General features: G+C 48.8%; 1 protein-coding gene across 1 annotated transcript in view; it reads right to left on the minus strand.

Moving 5' to 3' along the window:
• The window catches only part of VASH2 (vasohibin 2), a 30,415-nt gene extending 12,917 nt beyond the window's left edge, over positions 1–17,498 (minus strand). Inside the window, exons 1-5 of the mRNA XM_038760970.1 lie at positions 17,414–17,498; positions 16,071–16,528; positions 8,091–8,179; positions 5,526–5,582; positions 4,212–4,286 (exon numbers count right to left, since the gene is read on the minus strand). Of these exons, the coding sequence (XP_038616898.1) occupies positions 4,212–4,286; positions 5,526–5,582; positions 8,091–8,179; positions 16,071–16,346 (497 nt within the window). The 5' untranslated portion in view covers positions 16,347–16,528; positions 17,414–17,498. The remainder of the gene's footprint in view (positions 1–4,211; positions 4,287–5,525; positions 5,583–8,090; positions 8,180–16,070; positions 16,529–17,413) is intronic.
• Between the last annotated feature and the right edge of the window lie 243 nt (positions 17,499–17,741).

Below are 17,741 nucleotides of genomic sequence, written 5' to 3' on the forward strand. Positions count from 1 at the left end.
CTACTTTCCCGGGAGCTCAACAGATCATTGCTCCTGGAGCTCACCTTGCTCTCTGGGAACAGAAATCCTGGGCCTTCTGGCTTCAGCCCAGCAGCTTCAAGCAGACCTCTCTGATTCAGGGCTACATGCCTTTACCATATATATATATATATGTATGTGTGTGTGTATATACATATATATACACACACACATATATGTAGCCCTACATATATATATATATGTTTGTACATATTGAAGCGGCGTGGCTCAGTGGAAGGAGCCCGGGCTTTGGAGTCAGAGGTTATCGGTTCAAATCCCGGCTCCGCCACTTGTCAGCTGCGTGACTTTGGGCAAGTCACTTAACTTCTCTGGGCCCCAGTGACCTCATCTGTAGAATGCGGATTAAGACTGTGAGCCCCACGTGGGACAAACTGATCACCTTGTAACCCCCCCAGCGCTTAGAACAGTGCTTTGCATGTAGTAAGCGCTTAACAAATACCACCATCATCATCATCATCTCCTCCTCCTTCCTGGCCCCCATATTTTGACTATGACATTGCTCATGAGCACTTCCCCAAGGGCAGGCAGGCAAGCTAAATACTCATTAGCGGTACAATTCAATCATTCAATCACATTGCTTCCTGTGTGCAGAGCACTGTACTCAGCACTTGGGAGAGTACAATATAACAGCATAACAGAGCTGGTAGGCACATTCTTTGTCCGCAACAAGCTTACAGTCTAGGGGACTCAATGCCCACATAGTGAGCTTTCTGATAGGGGAGAGGGAAAAGGAAGAGAGGAACATGGAACAGAACCAAGTGCTACAATGGGTCTGGTGACGGTGACAGAGTCAGAGGGGAGGGAAAGATTGGTAATGGCAGCTTGACAGGCTTGAAGATGACCCAGGTACAGTCAGGCCATGGACACCACAGCGCTGGTGACCAAAGCCCTGTGTATTCCAAGTTTAGAACATGCACACGGAGCACTCGCTCTCGCCCAGATGCAACTGAACAGCTGCGGTTCCGGGCATAAAAGTGTTTTCCTTCAGAGAACCACCTGCTCCCTTCCCCTGCAAAACAACTCCTGGCTCCTGGCTTCCTCAGGAATGTGGGAGGTGGGGGGAGAGATGTGCTCCCCAGCTGGGAAGGGCCCAGGGACAGCTCCATTTTAATTTTAAGGAGGCACAGAGCTCCAGCTCCCACCAGGCAGGGCATCCGTGGAGTGGAAAGCTTCCACCAGGGCCCTGAGGGAGACTTACCAGGACAGTGGTTTCCCTAGGCTGTTTGAGCTAAGCAAAGCAAACCCACCTATAGTTTTCACCCTCTGTCCTCCTGTCAACCATGTCACACTCCACTTCTCCTGTCTGAAGTGACTCTCTGCTTCCCCTTCACCCAGAAACACCCTCCCCTCTTCATTTTTCTACCTAAAACCTACCCCCTCAGGAAGTTTTACATGACTGGCCACTACAATCCCTTTAGTTCTCCCCAACCCTTCCATTTAAGGCTTGACTGTTCCCCCAGGAGAGTGCTAAGAGTTCGTCCCCAGAATTCCTACAGTGCAGTGCCAAGGGAGCTGTATTCTGTGTCCCCTCTGTGGGCAACGGAGGCACTGGCAGGGAGAGGGTGGAGGCCTCGCTCAACACCTCTTGGCTCTACTTGGCACTGCCTATCCAGAAACAGATCGGAAATGGTGCTGCCGGAGCTATAGCGGCCTGTGACGCTTCTCCCTGCATCCCTTCCTTCAGAGCCGCCTAGGCAGAGAGAGGCCTGGAATGAGGGCAAGTCAGAGGCTTGGACCCTCAGAGATACGGGGAGAGCTGGAATCAAGTCCTGGCTTTGCCACTTGTCTGCTGTTGACCTTGGGTAAGTCAGCTAACTTCTCTATGCTTTAGTTTCCTTAACTGTAAAATGGGGATTCAAGACCCATTCTCCCTCTTCCTTAGACTGTAAGTTCCATGTGGGACAGGAATAGTGTCTGAGTGTCTTGTATCTACCCAAGTTCTTAATACAGTGCTTGGCTTATAGTTATTATTATTCTTATTCCATGGCTTCTCTCTGGCAGTAAGCTTGATGAGGAGCCCCAGGGCAGAGAGCAGTCCCTCGGTCTGTTAAGCCAGTCTCCTGCTTTTATAACTCCCCTAAGTGTTCTGCACCCAGTAGGCGCTCAACTGATACGAATGATGGGCTGCCTTACTTACTGAATGCTAGGTGGTCCAGCAAACATTGCTGTGGCCCATTTAAGTGAAAGGAAAATTAAGATCCAGAGTGGTGGGCAGGTTTGTTCCGCTATCATGTGACCTCACTGAGCATCCAGCGGTCACGCCTACACCTTTGAAGGTCACAGCAGCTCAAAACCTCTCACCAGGCAGCAAGCGTTGGTGCTGTCAGGCTCAGCCAAGGGACCTTATTCAAATGACATCTCTTTGGCCCACTGCTGGCTGCACCCAGAGCCATTCTGCTGGGATTTGGCCCCAGTAACAAAGTTCGTATATACCCCCTATCTGATTCCCTCAAATAAATCAATCACCAGGCCACCGTAGGGAGCCAGTCTGGGGCCCCTTCCCTGAGGAATCAGCCAGCTCAGCCTTGGGTGACTTCATTCCAAGGGGAAAAGAAGAATGGAGAAGAGATAGGGAAGCAAAAGCAGAGTGGTGGTCTCTTGCCCACACTGCTAACCATGTGACCTCCTGCCTCTGACACTCCAGGAACTCCTGGCACTCTAGGAACAGGCAAAAAGGAGCCCAGAAGCTAAGCCCATGGCCCTGTTCTGAACAGTTCTGGAAAATGCTGGTAGGGTATAGGATAGCAAGGAAAACTTGGCTGAGTGGGGCCATGACATTTCAAGGTACCAGACCATTCTGATAAGACCAGGCACTGGACAAGCCTGCCAGAGAGAGGAGAGAATTTATGCATTTCACACCAGTTTATTCTACAGCTCAGAACAAAAAAGAGAGGCCCCTTAGGCCACAACTGACTCCCATAACCCAGCAGGGCCTGGGAGACACAACTTGAATGTAATCACAGTAGGTCTTGCATTTACTTTATGTAGAATTGGGGTTTTTGGACCTAATCTGCAAATAAACTAAATATAGAGATGCTTCCCAAATCGTATGCAAAAATGCCTCCCTAGGAAATGCCCAGCAGCTTCAATTAAACTTCTGGACAGTCTCAAAACCCTGAACTCTTCTAAGTTGAACTTGGTACCTCACCCACAGACTGTGAGCCCAGTGCAGGACAGGGACTGTGTCCGATCTAATTGTCTTTTATCTCTCCCAGTGTTTTAGCACAGAGTTTTGTAAGCAGTAGTAGTAATAGAATGTAAGTGCTTATTGTGTGCAATGTACTATGCTGAGCACTGAGAAAAAATACAGAGGAAATTCTACACAGTCCCTAGCCCCCAGGGAACTTAAACTCTATGGGCTTTGGCACATAGTAAGAGCGTACTACCAATATGATACCATTAATCTTATCATTATTATTAGAAAACCCTTCCTGGGTGGTTAATATGTCTAATATTAAGGATTTTCCTTGGTTTATTGTTTATATTCAGAACCTTCCATCCCTGCTCTCAAGCCAATTCCCTGCCTGAGGCTGAGAGACGGATAGGCTGTGGCATAACAGATCTAAACTATTTTCTGAAAATTAGGTACACTGGCTACATCAGGTGTGAGAAATCGTGGTAAATAAATGGTGGGGCAAGGAAACAGGGACTGAGGAAACACTCAGTGAGAACAGCACCAAATCTTTCATGTTGGAGCAGTACTAGTAAAAGGATCTGGAAAATTAATTTTATCTACGATTATCCAGAAAATTCTGGTCCAAAATACTCTTTCACTTAAAATAGCTGTATTCTGGGAAGTTGAATTCTTTACAAAATTTGCACCTGCATAAACCACAAATAAATTCATTTTAGCCAGAAAACCTATGTTGGAAGAGGGGTTGGGAAGAGGGGCCTGGAAGAGGCAGTAAGGGGGCTTCTTTCTCCTGGCCTAATGCTCTGTCAAAACTTAGAAGAAAGGCATCAATATAGTCCCGGCTACGTTAGATTGGGCCTTTCATATCAAGGAAAGGAAAATTCTAAGCCTTAGCTAAACTTACCTCCAGAAATAAAAGACATTGCTATGTTTTACCCAGTAAATATAGACCTGCTGACCTGTACTTGATGTTTTTACCATAATCCTTAGAGTTGACCTTGTATACTTTCCTCTGGAGGAAAGTATGAGTGAAGGATACATTCCCAGGATGACAGCTTCAAGGCATTTGATAGGTAAGGACTCCCGGGTCATCTCCTTTGCGGTTTCCATTAATCTGCAGGACAAAGGACAGCAGAAGGTTTTTTTTTTCTCTGTAATGCCTCTACCAAAGCAACAGGCCTTGTCCTTGGCGGGAGGGGGAGGGAGAGCATAAGAGGATCAGGACAGCTGCGACTACCATGTCACACCAGCAAATGTTAAATCCAATGAAACCCGCTAAAGAAAAGACATTTGCTGGCAAAATGCTAATGAAAGCTCTGGACCAGCAAACATGACCTAATATGGCTTTGTGAGTCTAGCAAGAACTAAAACTCACTATCCAAAAATGTGAACAGGGCCAACAATGAAATGAGAGCCAAAGTGGCTGCTTCAGACACGAACTTACACGTGTTTGTGTATGTGTATGTCTGTGTACATGTGCAAACACACACATCTGCGGAGTCTGCGGAGAATTTGAAGAGAGGGGCAGCTGGCTAAGCCCCTGGGAGGATGTGACTGTGGTGGGTGTGACTGTAGCCCTGCCTGGAGGCAGGAGGATGGCCAGGATCCCTTGGAGACCCAATGATTTCTTGAACTCCAACAGGCTCTATGGATGCCACCAGATACTCCCGTGGGGTAAGGTGCTTTCCTGGTTGCAGTCTTAGTTTGGAAAACTTTCCCTCCACCACCACCCAGTAACTTTAGTTGGAGAGAGTATTCTTCTCCATTTCCTCCTGAAATAAAATTAAACTGCACATCAGGGATTTGCCTGACGAGTGGAAAGAGCCTGAGACTGGAAGGCAGAGCTGGCCAGCTCAGTGTCCTTAGGCAGGTTTCTTAAGTTCTCTGTGCCTCAATTTACTTATCTGTAAAATAGGGATGATACCTGCTCTTCCTAACTCTTAAATCGTGAGTCCCATCTTACTGTTAGAGATGGTGAACAAGTTTATGTGACCTGGGATGCTTGGGAATTACCCTAGCCAGGCTAGCTTTAATATGGCTTTTTTTTTCCATTTTAAAATGCTTCTTTAGATCATGCTTCAAGACCAACTCACTTCTTAATAATTACAAGTGAGAAATGGCTTCCCAAATAATCAAACAAAAAAGAACTACAAGTTTATCATTATAAGTAAGGTTGGTTCAGTGTTAATATGTCTGTCATACTCTTGAATAACATTCCAGAAGAACAGAAGGCTGGGAATCAAACTAAATTTTCTAATAAAAAACCAAGCAGCAGCTATACCCATCATACGCTAACGTCTGTGTATAGGGTTGGCTGGTCCAGGGCACCAGGGAGAAGTCCCACTGCACTTACCCACTTAGAGGTCTGGTTTTCCTAATTTCAAAGAACTGGGTTCCCGTGTGATTGTATCTGTGTGGTGCTGGTCAAGGAAAGCGTCGCTGGTGAGGCTGCAGCCCTGGGTGGGAGTGACGATATCCTTCGCGCACTTTGCTCACGGAAACACAGAAATTGAACAGCACAACAATGGCTCTACTACTACGAGGAAAGTGACCCAAGGGTGCACTTTGCCCATGGAAACACAGAAATTGAACAGCACGACAATGGCTCTACTACTACAAGGAAAGTGATCCAAGGCAACACCGGCGTGTTGCAGTTACGAAGCCGTTCCCTCAGAGTTTTGACTTTGGCTGTACTGCCCAACTGCCCAGAGGTTGCTCCAAGTACCCCATAACTACGTCCTGATCCCTCAAGGTGAGGGGTCTATGGCAAGGGTCAACTTGTCACACATTTGCCTCATTTCATTTCAGTACTCTGTTGGCTCCTTGTAGGCATGGATCCTCTATACCTACTCTTTTGTATTGTGTTCTCCCAAGTGCTCTTTACAGTACTCTGCACTCAGTAAGTGCTCAGTAAATACCATGATTGACTGATGATTGACTATGCAGTGGTGGTGGGGGTAACAAATTAAGGTCTCAACACCTCAAACAAGGTGAGGTTTCAGGCAATGACACTTCTGGGGCTTGAGGCAGAGGTGGGAGAAAGTGGGTGGGACTGAGACAGAGACAGTGGGGAGAGGGCTTTGAGGCTGCGGCAGACTACATCCCCCTCCAAAATTGAGCAGTGGGCCCAAGACAGTTAATGCAGCCCCCAGCAGAAACCCAAATCCTAACCCCATTTCTGTTGCCACCACCCTTCAGAGGCTGATTTCCAGCTGTCCAGACCCGTGCTTCTCCTCAGGCTCTCCTGAAAGATCTTTTGCTTGCTCAGTGAAAACTTGTTCTCCCCACCTAGTCTGTAAGCTCGTCACGGACAGGGAACGTGTCTGCTAATTCTGTTGGACTGCACCCTCCCAAGTGCTCAGTACAGTGCTCTGCACATAATGAGCGCTCAGTAAATACTATTGATTGATTACCAGAGGTCAAGAGAGGAGGCACACTCCACCAAGAGCTCAGACAGAGGAAAGGATTAAAACTAACAGTTAAAGGAGAATTTGGGACTTTGTAGATTTTGTTTTTCCCTGCTCTCCCAGCATCCCGTTAAGCAGAGGAAAACCAGGAGGGGCACCAGATATCTTGAAACCTTGCCTGGGATATGAAGAAATAATCAAATCAACCCTCCCACAGGGGGCTACAAAGTTGAACCAAAAGACTGAAGCATCTCGGAAAGACAGAGCATTCTAGAAGCCAATGGAATTTCATAGGTCTTGCCCTCAAGATCCTAAAAGGGGCTATATGATTTCCTAGGGCCCTGGGAGAAAGCCTCTGGACCGGGGTTTTCAGGAAATCTGGGCTTTAAAGGGTCACTGGATCAGCTTGTGTAATCCAGGGAAATGATCACACATTCCCTTGCGATTTGCTTCATGAAGGCCAGATTGCTTCAAGTTAAAAACAATAAGTCATGCGCTTACCAAAGTGTAAGTTTGCCAAAGCAGTTAAAAAAAAAATGGCTCTGCAAACCAGGCTAGGGCAGGAAGATAAAGCCCGAAGAACTCAACAGATATACGAAAGAATTTTTTGATCAAGGAGAAAGTTCGGGGCAGACAACTGGAGAAGGTCATCGTGATGAATTTCTTGGGGAGGCCATAGAGACGGACGGCTGAAGATATTTAAGAGAATAATAAACCACCCCCTATTCTGGATAGTTTATACATTCCTTACTCTAGGATGGAGAGGAGAATGTTGTGCCAGCCTCAGCAGCTGAAGCCTTCACGGTGGCAGCTGTTGCAAGATGTAGCAAGACTGGCCACCCAGAAGTATGTGCCCCTTTGGAAGATTGGTCAGAGCAACGGGTAGATCACCCTAGCTCGGCTCCCATTTGTTCCTCCCTTGCAGCTCAGGGCTTTGACCCCTCTGGCAGCTAAATGCTTCATCTCCATTTGGATGCTGTACTAGTATGAGGGAGCGGTCCTCCACATTGGTCCAGGAGTCCATGCAACAGACCCTGCCGCCCTGAGGTATTCTTAGCCCTGAGCACACCCCTACCCTTATCTTGACGCACCCACTTGCCCAGCTCCCAAAACACTGCCAGCCCTGCTCCCTGATCCATGAAGGAGGAAGTGGGTGTGGGAGATTTTCCTCTCTCTATCGCTACTTCATTCACCCAAGGACCCAGCTTTCCCCTGGCCCACATCGCCCAAAACTGGGAAGAGATCTGGACTTGCTCCATCCCTCCAGGGGAATTAACCCCAGAGCCAACCACCTCTAGCCCTCTGACTTGGTCTAGCATTTATTTTAGGTATCCCTAAGCATCAATTCAAATGAAGCGACCCAGTGGCAGCTAAGGTGACGGGGACACTCAGAGGCCTCATAGATTTGACCTGTCCTCACAAATCTCCCCAAGGGCTGCTAGATCCCGTGTGTTTTACACTCAGCCGAACACGCACTGAACGCGCACTGAAGCTTCCGACAAGAAGGATACTGAAGCATCTTCATGTAATTCTGGATTGCCTGCAGCCAGTCCGGGATTGCCATAGACACCTTGTAGTTTGGGACTGGTGGTACTGAAGGCTGAAAATAAAGAAAGATATTTTAAGTGGGAACTCCTGAGAAATATCTTCCAGGGCAGGAACTGGAATAAGGCAGGTGGAGGAAGAGAAGAAGCTTAAAATTTGTTTCACCAACCCAAAGAGTGGGGGAGTGAGAGGGAGAGAAGCTAGGTTTGTGGGTTGCAAGGACGGGGGGCATGGGAAAAGGGAGGTGGGTGGAGAAGCAGAATCAATCAGTAGTACTTACTGAGTGCAGAGTACCATACTAAGCAGTCGAATTCAAAGCATTTGGCTTCTCCACACCAGAAAAAGTGGTTTAGTTCAGGGTAATCATATCCAGCTTTTGGATTCAGTCCAATGCCTCTGAGCATGAACTTCAGTTTTCACCATTAGCTTCATCATTAAGGAAAAGTGGGAAAAGGGCAGAACAACCATCTTTGTTTCAGGGCTGATAAGCGGGGAGAAAGGAAGTGGCTGCCTGAAAGGGGAGCAGATTCAACACAGTCCACCCAACCTTTGCTTGGTTTTGCCAAGACCTCCGGGCCCCATCCCCATTCCCATGTCCCAGGACAGGAAAGAAGGTAAGCCCACCTCCCTCAGTGCTCTTTTTAGGTTTATTTTCCTCATCGCATGGACTTTTTGCAGGGCCATCTCAGTCACAGGCAGAGGTGTCTCTGCACACTTCAGTCAGTCATTCAGCCAGCTAAAACGAACAAAGTGCCTACTGAGTGCAGAGTCCTGAACTAGATAGGCATTGTGGGGAGTCACAGAGGAAAGAGAGGTGGTACCTGCCTTTGCGGATTACAATCTAGGAGTGAATCAGAGCCTCTGACTGATTTAGGTTGATTCGGTCCATTTCCCATTCAAAATGGATTTGGGCTCTGGCAATTCCAGAGTCTTAGCTAATGTTCTGTTCCCTTGAAAGGTCCACCTCAAACTCGGAATTACTCGGCTGGAAGTGTCCCCACCACCCAACACACACACACCCAATTCTGCCCAGAGGCCAGGATTAGAACTCAGATCTCCTGACTCCCAATCCTGTGCTCTTTCCATCATGCCACACTGCTTCTGATGCTGCTCCTGGCGTGAAACAGGGAGTGTTAGGGCCCTTAGAGGGTTCCAAGTCTGTCTGAATCTGCCCAGATATTAGGAAACCCTGGTTCAGTCTGGCTTGTCAGACTCAGGAACACTACTAAACAGATATAGTCCAGTCCACCAATCAATCAATCAATCAATCGTATTTATTGAGCGCTTACTATGTGCAGAGCACTGTACTAAGCGCTTGGGAAGTACAAATTGGCATCACATAGAGACAGTCCCTACCCAACAGTGGGCTCACAGTCTAAAAGGGGGAGACAGAGAACAGAACCAAACATACCAACAAAATAAAATAAGTAGGATAGAAATGTACAAGTAAAATAAATAAATAAATAGATAAATAGAGTAATAGAACTTTACAGAACTTTACATCTCGGCTCCAACAAAGCTTGGTTGGGCTGGGCCTAGTGCCCGGGGCAGAAACTTCCTACTCATCAATCATCATCATCAATCGTATTTATTGAGTGCTTACTGTGTGCAGAGCACTGTACTAAGCGCTTGGGAAGTACAAGTTGGCAACATATAGAGACAGTCCCTACCCAACGGTGGGCTCACAGTCTAAAAGAGGCTAAAAGTACTCAGAGGCCAAAGCCTCAGAAAAGGAAGTGGGCCTTGACTGGCCCTAACCCGTTTCTGTAATCTAACCCTTAGCCCCCCTGAAGGGCAGGAAGCCATTTGGTGAACTAGGTGGGTAGAATATCCTGAGGAAAGTCCCTTAGTTATAAACTCCTTGGGCTAATTCCAACTGCAAAACAGATTAGATGATGTTCAAAAGCTTACACTGGTGGCAGCTGTGAGAAGAGAACTCCTGCTGGGGAGGAACTGAACCCAGAAAAGCAAAAAATGCATTTGGAAGGCACTGTCTCTGACATCCTGGATTGGGAAACTACTAAAAGGTGAAGCAGAAGCGACCCCTCAGAGCCTAATCTAGAGTATCTTGCCAGTCAATCTCCAGGCAGCCGGGGCTGTCACAAGGGTAAAAGTCTCTAAATTCACATGAGGCACTGCCTGGCTCTCTTGCTGCACTTTTGCTGTCTTTTCACTTGCTGTCATTTGCCATCTGTTATTTACCAAGCTTTCAGGAAAAACACAAGCAATGCCATTAGTGGGTCAGAGCAGTGGTCCACTAAACTCGGGAGTCTGTTTCTGACAAGGGCAGCAGGATGCTTGGAAGAGCCATAAGATGATTGCCCTCTTTAAGTTTGATCTTGTTTTGGCAAATATCCCCTTATTTTTCTCCCCACATTGTTAACTTTTCCGCCTTCCCAAGTTCCCTGGCCCTTGATTTTATCCAAACCCCTTGTGAACCTACTGGTTTTAGGTTTGCCCAATTTCTTGAAGTACCAAATTCCATGTTTACCCCCTGTTGCTTGGCACTGTACCAACCCCTCCCCACAAACTAGCTTCTTTTCCTGGCCTTAGCGCTATCCAGGCCCTATCTGGGGCCAGGGAAGAAGCAGGTTGCAGGACACACAACTGCAAGGAATTTCCTTTCAGGTCCCACTTCAGAATCCCATTTGCTATCAGCACCTTGCAGTCCATTTCCCATTCAAAATGGATTTGGGCTCTGGGAATTCCAGACTCTTAGCTAATGTTCTGTTCCCTTGAAAGGCCCACCTCCATAACAGTCCCTAAGGAGCCTAATCCACCTCCAAGGACATCTACCCTCCCACAGGTCAGAGGTCAGTCAGGGCATCTGTCATGCATGAGCGTCTTCCGGGGTACTGGGATCCATATCCCGGGCATTTGGGGTTCATGTTAGAGAATAGATAAGGTCTCTACCCCTGAACAACTTATAATCTAAGAACAGGGAGACATATAATCAACATAAATATACACTTATTAATAAAAACAACAATAATAATTGTGGCATTTGTTAAGCACTCACGCTATGTCAAGCACTGTTCTAAGCACTGGGGTAGAAACAAGATAATCAGATCAGACACAGTCCCGGTCTCATACTGGTCTTTCTTAAGCACTTACTACTGGCTAAGTGATGGGATAGGTAGAAGATAATCAGATCGGACCTGGTCCCTATCCCACACAAGGAGGGCGGGAGATCTTAACCCCACTTTATAAAAGACAAGACTGAGTTTCGGGGAGGTGGGGTTGGTCATGGATTGTGGTGGCTGGGGTTAATGGAGCAGGGCTTCCTGAAAGAAGTGGCCTGGAATTCTGATATGAAAAGAATAGACGACATGCAAGTGTTTCGAAGAGACTGTCAGAGGTATGAGGGAGGTTAACAACCTGAAAACGTGTAGGAGCTGACGGCACCCTCCTTCCTAAGCTAAAGCTAAAGCGCAGTAACAATAATAATGGCATTTTATTAAGCGCTTACTATGTGCAAAGCACTGTTCTAAGCGTTGGGGAAGTTACAAGGTGATCAGGTTGTCCCACGGGGGGCTCACAGTCTTAATCCCCATTTTACAGATGAGGCAACTGAGGCACAGAGAAGTTAAGTGACTTACCCAAAGTCACACAGCTGACAATTGGCAGAGGCAGGATTTGAACCCATGACCTCTGACTCCAAAGCCCGTGCTCTTTCCACTGAGCCACGCTGCTTGAGAGACCGGGTTTAAAGGGTCAAGAAAGAAGGACCTCTCCTTCTTGAAGCCCCTCGGCTGGCCCTATCTCTCCCGCCTGGAGGAGAGACTTTTGAGGATGATGTGTTCATTTCCGTAGAGCCAGATGTGGAGGATTTGGGGTGGGTGGAGAGAGGGGAAATGTGAATGACCTCATCTCAATACAATTTATGTTGATGTCAGTAACAACAGGCTGGGAGTTCGACCTAGAAGGTACTTAAGCCTTAGGCAGGCTGAATCCTGGGACTGGGCTTAATTTGACAGCTATTGTCATAACTTGGGGAAAAAGTTAGAAAAAAGGAATGAAAGCTTTCCCGGTCATCTCTTGGAATTAGCCCTCTGAAGGCTGGGAAGACTGCAATGTAAAACCGAGAGAAGAGTAGACGTAGTCCTGACCCCCTGCTGACTCACAGCCAAAGATCAGGGGCTGGGGTGGGGGGGAAGAGTAAAGGGACTTGGAGTCAGCAAGGAACAGAAGAGAGGGGTCAATCTGTCTTCCTGAGCAGGAAGTCATGGTTAGATTGGCCTCAGGAACAACTACAAATAGAATTCTATGCTGAAAAGAAGAGATCAAATATGATGCCTTGAGCCTAGCTAGGCTTCGAGTCAAAAGCAAAAAAGGGTCAATTCGTGAGTGATCAAACAGGCACTGAAAAGCCATGAAATGCATAATCACCAGCACTTTTCCAGCATTCCAACACCTAGCTGCTGGGACCCTCAGCTGTGGCACGGATCCATTGGAGTATTTCAGCTGTAAGCATCTCTCTTGCCAGCTGCTTCCAACATCCAGCCCCGCAAAGGGCCCCCCCAGGGGAGCTGGTCCTTGGAACCAGTGAGACCTTGAGTTGGCCTGAAATTGGATTTGTGACAACTCCCATTCTGCTTTTTCTTTGGCCTGATCCCTCTCCCTACTGCCTTTCTTTGCTACTCACCAGCAGCAGCAGAGAACAGTGCTTTGCACATAGTAAGCACTTAATAAATGCCATCATTATTAAGGAGAGTCACAGATGATGGTCACACACTCTTCTTTTATCACCTCATGTGTCTGTCCTCCCTCTGTCTCTCTACCCCTAGAAGAGGGATTGGAGGTCCTAAGTGTACCCCCAGGGTGGTGGTAAATACCCTTGCTGCAGGACCCTCAGCACAGCCACGGCCTTAGTCCGGAAGGACTTGAGGGACCATGATGGCTTTGGGTTTCTGCCTGGGTTGACTAGCAAGTGGTCAGTGGTCCCTGGACTGCTGTTCTTTCATGGCAACCCAGGCCCAAGAAAATTTGGAGGTCCAGGTGATATTAGGAATTGACCAATGTAAGAAAAGATGGGAATCCAGCCCATGACCCTGATGTGAGGTGATGGGGAAAGGGCTTTAGCAGATTATCAGTCTAGACCAGGATCTTAAACACCACAGAAAATAATGCTGAAAGATCCCACCACTCCAAGGGGACTACTGGGGCTCATACATTGTTTCTGAGAACCTGGACTTGTAAACTGCTCTGTGATGCGGTAAAAGTCTCCTAATACCCAGCCCATCATGCTCCTGTCATCCAGAGCTGGCAAAAACCACAGAATTCACATACAGGGCTACCTGGCTTTGTCACTGCACTGTTATTTGCCTTATGGACTTTAAGGTTTTCATAATCGGACCCCACCCGAGGCCCAAGGGGTCTTTCCTGATGATCAGCACTTTTAGGTAATCAACCAGGAGAGGGTGGCTAATGATCTGCCCCCCTGATGGGGCTAAGATGAGTTCTCCTTCCAGGCTGTGGCTTCTAATGCTAATTGAAACAAACAGAAATCCAACCAGGGCCTAAGAGAAGGGTCATCTTTCTAAAATCTCCCCTTGGCTCCCAGCACCCTCCACCTCCACCCCTACCCTTCAGGGGCTGGATTAAGGCTTACTGCTTGAGAATGAGGTTTCCCCAGAGGATTCACGATTAGATTGCGGCAAAGAGGGAGAACACAGTTGACACAAAGGGAGCAAGTGAGCAAACAGTGGGACAGGACAGGTCAGGCAAGAGAGGCATCTGGGGACAGGCTCCAAGCCCTTCGATCTTGCCCAACACAAAGTGACCTGTCAGAAAAATGCAAGGAAAAATGAGGTCAAGGCAGAGCCGGTTGTGAATAGCATTGTGAAGTGGAGAGGTTCGTGGAGAAAAGAGCTCCCGGGAAACCTCGAACCTTTATAAAAGCAAACAAAAAGAAAGAAAATCTTCAGGCCTCCCCAACACTCAGCTCCACTCCCCAACCCCCCGGAAAAGTCCGGAGGAAAAGAACTGGGAGCAGAGCAACCACTGACTTAGGAGCCAATTTCTACCCAGCCTCAGTCTGTAGCCAGCAGAAAATCTGGAGGTGTGTGGCATAGGCTGGCAGTCTGGTAGCAGCTGACTTGGGACCACAACTGGCACCTACCAGCCAATCAGTCGATCGTGTTTACTGAGCGCTTAATGTGCGCACAGCATTGCACTAAGCACTTGGGAAAGTAAATACAACAATAAACAGACACATTCCCTGCCCACAACAAGCTTACTGTCTACCAAAAAGCAGTGGAGTAGCAGAATGGGAGGGAAGGACTGAACAGATGTTGCCAAGCTAGGTAGGAGTTGAAGGAACGAGTGAAACAGTGACCTGAACAAAATAAAAAAAAATTTGAGGGGAGCGAGAGGAGGGGAGTTGGGGCAAGAGTCAAAACAGCAAAGCAGACTGCAGGCACATACATATACAATCAATCAATCAATCGTATTTATTGAGCGCTTTCTGTGTGCAAAGCACTGTACTAAGCGCTTGGGAAGTACAAGTTGGCAACATATAGAGACAGTCCCTACCCAACAGTGGGCTCACAGTCTAAAAGACAGTATACACTACTCTCTCAGAGGTTACTGTTTGAAGCATGAATATGCCCCAAAAGAAGACAAGGTACTGATTAAAGCTAGGAACAGATATTCTGAGCTTCCAGTGTGTCGCCTTAAGGGACAGGAGGACCACTACTTAACCAAACTGTAACATGGGGGATGAGGATTGTGCCAGCCCATAAAAGGGCAAGACCCAAGCTTCTAAAGACTCCCCTGAAAGAGCCAGGCATTCATTCCTTTGAACTCCTCCCACACGGACCATGGGACCCAAAGACTATGGACCCAAAGGAATAATTCATTCATTCATTCAATCACTTCATTCAATCGTATTGAGTGCTTACTGTGTGCAAAGCACTGAATAATGGCTCTGGAGTCACAGCCAAGTATGCAGGTTAGCCTAGATCTAGTACTGATCCCTGTGACAGCCAAATGCTCAGGTGCCTCCTCAATCACTTCAGCCCGAAGCCCCCACCGGACTACTGCTCTGCGGTCTGAAGAGCAAGCAACACCGGACGTGAGCCAGAGCTGAGGCCCAGACCTAAAAGTGTAAGAGGCGCAAGCGTCATTTTCTCCTGGAACTCCTGGGGCTTTACTAATGGTGTAAAATGTGCCTTTGTGCACATACACAACAGCTAATCACTTGCAGAGAGGGTTCATCCCACTGGGCCCTTTAACAGGGCACCCAGAGACCTAGCGAGGAGATAGAGCGAAACAAAGAGAACCAAATAAGCCCATTCCTTACCAGAAGAAAAGGGGCGTCTTGGTACATGGATCCCTGGGGGTATTTCTCCCAACTAGTTGGAAAAGGAAAGGTTGTGCAGCTCCCGTGCTGCTCCACTCAGAAGAAGCCCCTTCTTGTGAAGTCCCTTGTTTCAAGACAAATCAAGGGCAGAAAGGAACCCAGCCCCTCCTCGATCTACAGGCATGGTCCTATCACTTGTCCCTGCTCATACAGACACACAGCAGGTGGTGAACTGAGGCATTCGTGGTAGAGTCAGTACTCTGAGATAAATGCTGTCACAACAGCAGTAAATGCTGACAGCAGAGAGGAAGTCACTCAACTCTGGAAATCGTGCCAGGAGAGAACTGAATTCCTTTGCATCCTGACGAGGGTTTGACATCCCAGAACTGCTTTTACTTGACTTCTCCCCAAGCCGATCCCTTCCTCACTCTGCCAGGAACGGGGGCAGCCTCTAGAGGTTAAGTGCTACAGGAAGCTCTGATTTGGTTGTGGAGGTTTTGAAAAAAACGAAGAAGGAAGTGTGGGATGGGAAAGAAATGCAGCCTTGTCAGAGTGAGAGGATTTGGAAGGCCTCTCTCCAACTCCCTCTCAGTCCTGGAATCTGAGGTCCCCTCCTCCAGGCTCAACGACCGACGCTACTTACTTTGGCCAGGAAGGCGGCGTTCCTGATGGCCTCCACCATCTCAGGGCCTGCCGGGTGCACCTTTGTCACGTGCAACCACATGCGCTCCCAAGTGTGGTTGTCAATGGGGAAGCCGCTCTTGTTGACATGGAAGAGCACTCCGCCGTCTTTGTCCTCCTCCTCTGAACCTCCGTTGCTGGCTAGGCACACGGGGCGTGCGTGGGTACTCCTTGAACGGGCCCCTTTGGCTCCCTTGGGATGGGGGCAGTGGTGGGTGTTGGCTGTGGACCCCGTCATGTTGGGCTGGGTCGGTGAAGGGCAGGGGGGGTGCACTGGGGCGTATGAAGGAGGGCTAGTAGGTGTGTGAGCTGGTGAGTAGGGGCACACAGATCAACGACCTGGTGAGGAGGTTTACTCCATATCACTGTCGCAGGAAGCAGGCAACGGAGACTTGACTGGACGTCTGTTACGGACGGAGCCTAAAAATCAGCAGAAAAAAGCATGCACTGTCAACTGGAGGCCAATTGGGGAGGGCTCTGTTGGGGATGGGGAAGCTGTGTTCGTTTTATTTTTGAACCAAGCTTCCCGGCTTCGCATTGGCACCCCTTCCTACACCTTCTGAAACTGACATAAGGGGTCGGGACTTGGAGCTTCAAGGAATGGACCTTTCTCTGCATCTGCATCCTGAGCCAAGGGGGGCGCTTTTGCCTCTGGCAAACTACAACCCTAAGCATTTTCACCAACGCGCGCACGCCAGAAACAGTATTTTTTTTTAAAAAAAGGCACGGCAAAATAAAAGGAGTGAACGAGGCGGGCCACTTCCCGACCTGCGGTGCGGATGCTGCTGCCGGGCGGCAGAGCGGTCGGCACGTTAGAGCCCCAGACTGCAGCCCTGAAAAGCCGGAGCCTCGGCTCGCGGGGTTGCCGTCGCCCAGGGATACCTGCCAGGTGCGGGCGGGCAAGGGTGGCCCCCGGCCGGCCACCCTCCATGGGATCCCTCCCTCCCTCCCTCCCGCAGGCGGGCACGGCGCTGCTCCTCCAGGAGGCCTTCCCAGACTGAGCCCCTCTCCATCCCCCCATCTTACCTCCTTCCCTGCCCCACAGCACCTGTATATATGCTTGTACATATTTGTTACTCTGTTTATTTTACTTGTACATATCTATTCTATTTATTTTATTTTGTTAGTATGTTTGGTTTTGTTCTCTGTCTCCCCCTTTTAGACTGTGAGCCCACTGTTGGGTAGGGACTGTCTCTATATGTTGCCAACTTGGACTTCCCAAGCGCTTAGCCCAGTGCTCTGCACACAGTAGGCGCTCAATAAATACGATTGATGATGATGATGATGAGGTTCCTTGGCTCTTACCTTGGGGCGTGGGGGTTCATTGCAGCAAGGTCTTTCCCGGCGGCTGGGCTGGTTCCCGCTGCAGCTTTTTCCGCCGCCCCCTCACTCCATGTTCCATTATCGAGGGCTGTTTTGTGACATCTCACCACGTTATCCGGCGGCGGGCGCCGACAGCCCCAGGGGGCGCGCCCATTGGCCGCTGCAACAAAGAGGGGCGGGCCCTCGCTACAACCGGCCGATTCCCCGCCTTCTGATTGGCCGGGCGGACGGCCGGGGGCGGGGCGAGGCGGGACGGACGGACAGCTGGGCGGCCACGCCAAATCCGATGGCCTTCGTGCCTGCAGGAGGG

Source organism: Tachyglossus aculeatus, chromosome 19 (assembly GCF_015852505.1).
Source record: "Tachyglossus aculeatus isolate mTacAcu1 chromosome 19, mTacAcu1.pri, whole genome shotgun sequence".
NCBI classification, from domain to species: domain Eukaryota; kingdom Metazoa; phylum Chordata; class Mammalia; order Monotremata; family Tachyglossidae; genus Tachyglossus; species Tachyglossus aculeatus.